Genomic DNA, 9068 nt, shown 5'->3' with positions numbered 1-9068 from the left:
GAGAGAGAGAGAGAGAGGAGAGAGAGAGAAGAGAGAGATAGAGAGAGAGAGAGAGAGAATGAAAGTATCCATGCCCCTATGAGAGAGAGAGAGAGAGAGAGAGAGAGAGAGAAACCTTTCTCTTTAGGTTTTGAAAAGAATGCAATGAATCATTTCTCCACTGCTCCAAAAGGAGAGAGAGAGAGTTCCATGAAAGAAGAGGGGCCACTCAGAAAGTGATAAATCATTTCTCCATTATTTCCTAAATGGCTGCACTCAGACTTTGAATAAGTTCATTATTTTAAATGGCAGATTTTCCATCCGTGCATTGTAATAGTCAACAACGAATATATTTCTTTCTTCCTGGGAAAACTGAACTGGAATCGAGGAGAATATTAAGAAACCGATGTCTTTATAATTCAAAAAGTAGAGGAGACGGTTTTATTATTCCAGGGGAAAATTAGTTTCTTATCACTTTATTACTGTTTTCAAATAGTTTCCTTTTAGGGAAAATATTACTATAAGTTCTGTTTAATGAATTAGTTTCTTTATCATTTTATTACTTTTTGGAATAATTTCATTTGGGAAGAAATTTTACTATTAGTTCTTTTAAGTGAATTATTTTCTCTATCACTTTATTGCTTTTTTGCAATAATTTCATTTGGGGGGAAATATTACTATAAGTTTTGCTAAATTAATTATTCCTCTCCTTAAATGATTTATTAATTTTGTGTTTTTTATACTGACCATTGATGTATTAACGAATAATCTTTTTTTTTTTGACAAAATTGACTTTGTGTCATAGTCAGGAAAGCCCAGATATTCAGATTTAACAAAGCCAATCATTGCAAAGAAATACATTGTGAATTAAAAGCAATATAGCTACGCGGGTGAGGTTTATGAGTTCTAAAAACGCTCGAGTATCACCTTCCAGCAAACTCTCCTTAGGGTAAGATTCTTTTCAATAAACTTACAATATTTTGTGAATATTGGCTTGATTTGTCTGACGAGGTACCTGTGGTGACTTGTGAGTCATATATAGTAAATAGAATTACATATGAACAAATGATTTTATATTTTAATTACTCTTCTGACAAAGTATTCCTCTACGCAAGAACCATCAATTTATATAACTCCATCTAAACCTAGTTCGAATTGACAATATCAAGAATGCAGTTCCATGCCCTCATCAGTAAACAACATTTGAAGAGAGCGAGAGAATTCCTTGGACTATTCCATCGCATTTGCAAATCTCATTAATATTGGATCTGCCCAACTTGACATGAAGAGATGAACAACGCTTGCTTGATGAGAGAGAAAGAGAGAGAGAGAGAGAGAGAGAGAGAGAGAGAGAGAGAGAGAGAGAGAGAGAGAAGAGAATGGTACATACAACCAGCAAAGGGCAACAGTTTTCCCTCAAAAAAGGATAAATTTGCTTTCAAAAATATTTCTTTGCAATGCAATGTCCTTCAGCAAAGATTATAATTTATGTACACCTCTCTCTCTCTCTCTCTCTCTTCTCTTTCTATATATATATATATATATATATATATATATATATATATATATATATATATATATATATATATATATATATATATATATATATATATATATATATATATATATATATACACACATACATACATACATGCATTACATACACACACTCTTATTGACAAAATGACAGAACCACTGATGCAAATCATTTTCACACTGGATTATCACGGAAGATCGCATAACTAACCTGAGTAATTTTCAAACAGGCAATGTGCTTTCAAGAACACAAATACTTATTTAATGTTAATCCATCCACTGACTTTTGAGAACATAATCTTATAACACATAATTCTAAAGATTAATGTCCCCGAAGTTACTGAATGATTTTGAGGAGAGAGAAAACTTGACGCTGCAGCGTATATTAAGTGTTGATGAATGTGAGAGTTCACTTGAAGTCGAAGGAAAAGTAATATATGAAGTTTTGTATTTTATAAAGAAATATAATGTTAGAGTAAGGAATAAATTTGGTTCAGTTGAATTCATGAATATTTATCTGTTTGATTTGATGGTGTAAGATTTTGTTTTTGTTTTGGGATGATATATATATATATATATATATATATATATATATATATATATATATATATATATATATATATATATATATATATATATATATATATATATATATATATATATATATATATATATATATATACTGCTTAATGTTTCAGTGTTCTGAATGATATCAGGTATGTGATTCTATCAATTTCTTTCCTTGTTAAAGTGACCTATTTCACATTTCACACGTAGACACAGTTGAATCACCCGCCAAAAAGAGATATAATTAGGCGACAGTGAGAGAGAAGAGACAGACAGACATACAGAGAGGAGAGAGAGAGAAAACGTGTCCCCAAAACACAACTTCCCTCAATAAAGCCTCATGAAGACCCTGAAGGTCTAGGGTAGGTAACTGAGTCCTAATTACCTCCATCACACTGAGTGGTCTTTTGATGAAGCCCATCCCAAACGATTTTATCCTCCGCTTTTTAACAAAGGCTCTCGGATGGCCTCAAGCAATCTCAGTTTAATGAGAATTTGCCCCAGGGCAATGAGGAGCTATGAGGGGGGAATAAAGTTTTTTTTTTTTTTTGGCAATGCTTTGGAAATTGGGAGAAGAAACATTTGCTGTGATCGTGGTTGCTTTGCTCATGTCTAATTTAATCCTAAAGGATGTTTTGCACTTATTTGTCTTGTCTGAAGGCTACTGGTTAATATATATATATTTTTAAATCATATATCACTTCTGAGTCTGTCATCTACTGAAGTTACTTGTGGAGGACAATGTTTGAAAGTGGTACATAATATGTATTACAGAACGTGTTCATCAGTTTGCTGATAGATTAATTTCAATTCATTGCTTAGGTTAATGGGAGATTATGCCTTATTTATCTTGTCTTATGGCTATTGGCTAATATTTTAAAACAGTTATATATCATTTTATGTATCTGTCATCTGGTTAATAATTTTTTTAATGATATGTCACTTATGTAACTTTCATCTATGGAAGTTACTCACTATCAATAATGTTTTGAAATGGAATTAAATACTTTTAAAATTAGCTTTAAATAAGCCGTAACTACAGTGTGGAATATTTAATTAATGTTGGTGTTTTGATCACTCGTTTATGTAACTGTTGATTAATTGGTATTATATATATAAATACGTGAGCAGTGTTTCCTTTGTCACCATTTAAGTAATAATGGTTCGTGGGTAAAATAATAAGTTAAGGTACGTTGAATTCTCTTAAGACCTGAGATATTCCATCGCAGAGGTGACAAAATGGGGGCCTGTCCGGGATCGTGAATCGTGAAAAGTGAATTGAATGGTTTAGTGGTTTACAAACGCGCACAGAACCAGTGAAATACGAACCGTAAGATTTTGTAACACTGCTCTTAATCCTCAATCCTTCATTGTTAACGTTTTGTTGTTATAGTGGAAGTATACTCCTCACTCGCTCGCTCAGGCATCGGTAATATGGAGGAATAGCTGTCAACAATCGTTAGTCCGCTGGGTACTGCAGCCTTCTTTTTCTTTTTGCCCGCCCCGTATTACGAGCCGCAATTAAAGGTTACTCTCGCTACAAATAGTCCGAAATACGCTAGTTTTGTGTTACCTCGGGCGTCATTCGTTAGCCTACTTGTCCCTTCGGATTTTTCGAAATCCCTTCTGTTAATTCTGGGTATCGTGCTTTCGTTATCCGTCCAACCTCATTTTATTCTTGGATATCGACGTAAAAGCCATCCTCGCCCTTCAAATCCTTTATGGGTATCGCGCTTTCGTTATCGGTCTAATCACTTAATGATCATTAGACAAACTTAAGCCATCCTGGCCCATCACTTCATTTTGAACGCTCGTGTTGCGGTTATCAGTCTCGCCTACACTTCGTTTTGTGTTAAAACGGACGTAAACTCGTACACGATAATTGTATCCGATTATTAACGACCTAATTAAGTAATTGGTTTGTGCTACAAATTCGGTAATTCTGTATTTGGTGTACCTTAACTTAATCAGCACGTTCAGGATAAGTTTGGATTTAAATATTAAACCTTCTTACCTTAATAACAATCATGCCTTTCAATCTAGAGAAATTCTTGGCTAATCCTAGAGAGGAATTGTTAACCTTGCGTTTGGCTGAAAAGCGGGAACTTCTCACGGTTGCGAGTCAATGCCAAATCCCTACAGATATAACTTATGTCAAAGCGCGTATCATTAATGACATCCTTCAGTTCTTGGTGAATAAAAACGTCATAACAGAGGACAATGAAGATGTAGAAGTACTAAGAACCCTTACAGGTTCCATTGCTAATGTCGATCCTGAAGTGGAAAAACTGAAACTTCAGTTATAAGTTCTTGAAGTGGAGGAAAAGAGAGAACAAGAAAGAAGACTCGCGGAACAAGAAAGAAGACAATTAGAATTTGAACATCAGAAAAGGCTTAATGAGTTGGAACTCGAAAAACTGGATAAGTCGTAATTTATCAGGCTTAAGGCTAAAGAGGATGAAGGAAAACTTCCCATGGATTCGATGTGACTAAAGCCAGCAGATTAGTTCCCGAATTCAACGATAAGGATCCAGAGGTTTTCTTGCAAACATTTGAAGACCTAGCAACGTCATTAAATTGGCCGCCTAATTTCTGGACAATACTCGTGCGCAACCACTTGAAAGGTAGGCTGCATATGTTGCATCGCAATTAATTGGGGTTAAAGACTATGAAGTCCTTAAAAAGACTGTTTTAGATGCATATGCCATTACTGCGGAAGGCTACAGGCAAACGTTTAGAAACTCTTCAAGACTCAACCTCAGACGTTTGTAGAATTCTGTAACATAAAGGTAAGACAGTTTAACAAATGGTTGGAGAGAGCTGGTGTTAATGATTTAGACTCTCTTAAAAATCTGATTTTGTTGGAGGAATTTTGCGTAAAGTTCCTCTAATATTGCCACTTATGTACATTTTAAGTGAAACTTAAGTACTAAAACCAGCTAGCTTAGCTGACGACTATTATCTAATTCACAAGAATAGTAAAGATTCTTCAAAGACTGTCTCATCGCCTAAATCTCATCAGGTTAGTTGTGCTTATTGTAAGAAAGATGGACACTCCATAGAAAATTGTCCCAGTCCAAAATGTCAGAGGTCAGAAGTAAGCACTGGTGGTAAGTCCAAGAAAACTAAAGGTGCAGTAACATGTCATGCTTTTGTTCCTTCACAGGATCTGGAACCATTTAATGAATTCATGTGTGAGGCTTCACTTAATGATTCATCTGTCACAGCTCTGAGAGACTCTGCTTCATCCCAGACAATAATTTCGGCTGCCAGTCAAGACAACTTAAAATACACAAAAGAGTACATAGCAGTAAGTGACCTAACCACAACTACTCTTCTACCCGAGGCTGAGGTGGATATTGCTTGTCCTTATTTTACAGGTAAGGCAAAAGTTGCTGTCTTACATAAACCATTACCTTGTTACCCTATTCAGATTATTGGTAATGATCTTGCAGGATCCTCTGTACTTGAACCTAAATTGATTGTAACAACACCTGAGGTAGTAATCAAAGATGAGCTCTCCAAAAAGCCAGATAAAATCTCCCAGGTAATCACTAGATCTAGTAAAATGCCCAGCACTAATTTTCCTCCCAAGGTAAAGAATGACAGAATAACAGAGGCTCTGGATTTAGTTAATATAAATAAGGACCAGTTTGCTGTACTCCAACAGAAGGATTCAAGTTTAGCACTCTGGGATAAAGTAGTGGATCCTACTGACAACCCTAAACTCCGTACTTTTATGTGGAGAAAAATATTTTGTTTCGCCATTACAAGTCTCCCAAAGCTCCAACATCTAACTCGTGGCATGACTGTTTTCAGGTTGTTTTTCCAGAGCCCTTAAGGAAACCCTTGCTTGACCTCGCTCATTCTACGGAATCCCATCTTGGAGTGAATAAAACCTACAAGAGGTTGTTTGAGGATTTTTATTGGCCAGAAATGAAAAAGGACATAAAGGAGTTCATTGCTTCCTGTCACCACTGTCAGATCACTGGTAAGCCTAATGAGAAAATACCTCCAGCACCACTTCAAAGCATTCCAGTACCTAAGTCACCATTTGATAAGGTAATTATGATTGTGTTGGGCCCTTGCCAAAGACTCGCAAGGGTAATGAATACATTTTGACTGTCCTTTGTCCTACCACTAGGTATCCCTTAGCCTTTCCCATTAAAAATATCTGTGCTAAACCCTTAGTTGGACAATTGTTGAAAACCTTTACCTTGTTAGGCTTCCCGAGAAAACTACAGTGTGATCAAGGTACCAATTTTACTAGCAATCTTTTCAAGCAAGCTATGTATCAATTTAATATCCATAATGTTTACTCTTCTGCTTATCACCCGCAGACTAATGGTGCCTTGGAGAGAATGCACCAGACTATAAAAAGTTTGTTACGGAAGTATATCAGTGAAACATCACAGCACTGGGATGAGGACCTCGATCTTCTCATGTATGTACTTAGATGTACACCTCATGATTCCACAGGGGTATCCCCATTTGAACTCATGTTCGGTCGAAAACCAAGAACTATATTAAGTTCGGTAAAGGAGAATATTTTGCAGAGGAAGCCAGAAGAAACTACGAATATTTACCAGTTATTTAAAAGATTTAAAAAAGAAATTTACATACATTTATGATATTGCTGCTACTAATTTAGTTTCTTCCCAGCAGAAGATGCAACACATATACAATAAGGCAAAAATGAAAGAGTTCAAAACTGACGACCAAGTTTTAGTGTATCATCCTATTCCTGGCGCTCCCTTACGAGAAAAATATGCTGGACCTTACAAGATCGTTCATAGGACCTCCAAAGTAAACTACATAATCAGCACTCCAGACAGAAAACGACCAACTCAATTAGTTCATGTAAACCTCCTTAAACCCTATATCACTCCAGTCAAAACGGTGAGTCCTAATATTGCTTTAGTGATAACCAAAGCTAATGCAGAGGCAACAAAGGTACCTAACCTGACAATAGATGAGGAAACTAATGGTGATGAAACCAATATTTTATCATTTAAGGATTTTTCTAATAGTGAAATTTTAAAATCTTTAGAGGCTTATCTTTCTCACCTAAATGTACCTCAAAAACAGGCATTGACAAGACTCTTACTAAAGTTTCCAGACATTAGCACTGATATTCCTAAATGTAGCTCTACTGTCCACTATGACATATTGCTTGAACCAAATACCACTCCAATCCGTCAACCTTTCTATAGAGCCACAGGAGTTAAACTAGAAACATTGAAAAGGGAAGTTCAGTATTTATTAAGACAATAATTTAGCAGAACCCAGTACATCGCCTTGGGCTTCACCATGTATATTGGTCCCCAAATCTAATAGGCAATTCAGGCTTTGCACTGATTATAGGAAATTAAATAAAGTGACTGTTAAAGATTCCTATCCACTTCCTAGGGTTAATGACATTCTAGATAATATTGGTAATGCCAAATTCTTAACCAAATAGATTTACTAAAAGGATATTATCAGGTACCACTGACTGATAAAGCTAAGAAAATCTCTTTATTCGTAACGCCTTTTGGTCTCTTTTCCTACTTAGTAATGCCCTTTGGACTCTGTAATGCACCTGCAACGTTCCAGCGCATGATGGCAGAGATAACTAGAGGTCTTAAAGATGTGTTTGCATATCTCGACGACCTTGTGATTGCCAGCAAGACCTGGGAGGAACATCTTAGCACCTTGGAAGAACTCTTTCAACGCCTGCAAAAAAGTCAGGCTGACAATCAACCTTGCTAAAAGTTCTTTTGGTCAAGCTAAAGTAATTTATCTAGGCCATTGCATTGGTAGTGGAGAAATTATACCTAAAGGGGCTAATATAGACAATATCAAGAACATTCCTATTCCTGCCACCAGACAGCAACTAAAATCTTTTTAGGAATGGTTTCTTACTATGCTAAATTCATTAAGAACTTTGCTGTTATTACTGCTCCCCTCTATGCTCTTACTTCCCTAAGGTAAAGTTTGACTGGACCGAAGAACACTGTCACATTTTTAAGCAACTGAAGAGCATATTGGTTTCTAAACCCCTCTTAAGAGCTCCTGATTTTAATAAAGAATTTTTCATGCAGATTGACGCCAGCAATACAGGTTATGGGGCTGTTTTGCTACAGTCTTACTCAGTCAGTACCACAGAAACGCCACCACCACTTCATCTCCTTCCCATCGCCTACCACTCCCGCTTCTTCAAAGGAGCCCAAACCAGGTGGGCCACTGTCGAGAAGGAACTTTATGCCATCGTCGCTTCGCTACTACACTTCCAACCCTACTTGGAAGGACACCGCAGAGTAGTAATATATACCGACCATCGACCACTCCTCTTCCTCGAACGTTCTCGCCTCCGAAACAAGTTGCTTCGTTGGTCATATATATTGTCGGCCTTCAATCTACGACTTCAGTCGATCGGAGGTACCAACAATCTCATCGCTGACACTGTCGCGGCTTCCACCGCCTTCAACACCACAACCATCTGGTCCCACTATAGTGGGCCCATCTTAGCAGGGGGACTATGACGAATTGCCACTCTCCCTCTTTGTACATACATATATTGTATAATTTTTATTTTCAACGGTGTACCTTTTCTCTATGTGTATTTGTCTCTTTTGCCTCAGCGCCATCTCTTGACCGCAATCAATCTTCCACTCTGTGCTCCTTGCTTTGGTATTTTCAAACCTTTCTTTGGATTTTGACTATCAGGATGAAGTAGGAGTATACTTCCCACTACAAACAGTGACAGTTGTGATTGTTATATTATTTTTGCTATTCAGTACCGTAGCTGTAACTAAAGTGTGGAATATTTAATTAATGGTGTTTTGATCACTCGTTTATGTAATTGTTGATTAATTGTATATATATATAAATACGTGAGCAGTGTTTCCTTTGTCACCATTTAAGTAATAATGGTTCGTGGGTAAAATAATAAGATAAGTTAAGGTACGTTGAATTCTCTTAAGACCCGAGATATTCCATCGCAG

At 36.5% G+C, this 9068-nt stretch overlaps 1 protein-coding gene across 1 annotated transcript; it reads left to right on the top strand.

Moving 5' to 3' along the window:
- Positions 1 to 4109: 4109 nt before the first annotated feature.
- LOC136855198 (uncharacterized) lies at positions 4110 to 8606 on the top strand. Its single transcript, XM_067132104.1, has 7 exons — positions 4110 to 4316; positions 5105 to 5813; positions 5915 to 6144; positions 6423 to 6617; positions 6748 to 6981; positions 7678 to 7812; positions 8166 to 8606. The coding sequence occupies exons 1-7, from the start codon at positions 4110 to 4112 to the stop codon at positions 8604 to 8606; spliced, it is 2151 nt and encodes a 716-aa protein (XP_066988205.1).
- The last annotated feature ends 462 nt before the right edge of the window (positions 8607 to 9068 follow it).

This window comes from Macrobrachium rosenbergii, chromosome 31 (genome assembly GCF_040412425.1).
Source record: "Macrobrachium rosenbergii isolate ZJJX-2024 chromosome 31, ASM4041242v1, whole genome shotgun sequence".
In the NCBI taxonomy this organism is placed as follows: domain Eukaryota; kingdom Metazoa; phylum Arthropoda; class Malacostraca; order Decapoda; family Palaemonidae; genus Macrobrachium; species Macrobrachium rosenbergii.
The sequence above is the reverse complement of the archived record's forward strand: the minus strand, read 5'-3'. Positions and strand labels throughout refer to the sequence as shown.

Coding starts and splice junctions, on each gene's coding strand:
- LOC136855198 (XM_067132104.1), top strand. CDS start 4,110: ATGCCTTTCAATCTAGAGAAATTCTTGGCTAATCCTAGAGAGGAATTG. Junction 6,982..7,677: donor ATATCACTCCAGTCAAAACG/GTGAGTCCTAAT, acceptor GCAACGTTCCAG/CGCATGATGGCAGAGATAAC. Junction 7,813..8,165: donor AACGCCTGCAAAAAAGTCAG/GCTGACAATCAA, acceptor TTTTTCATGCAG/ATTGACGCCAGCAATACAGG.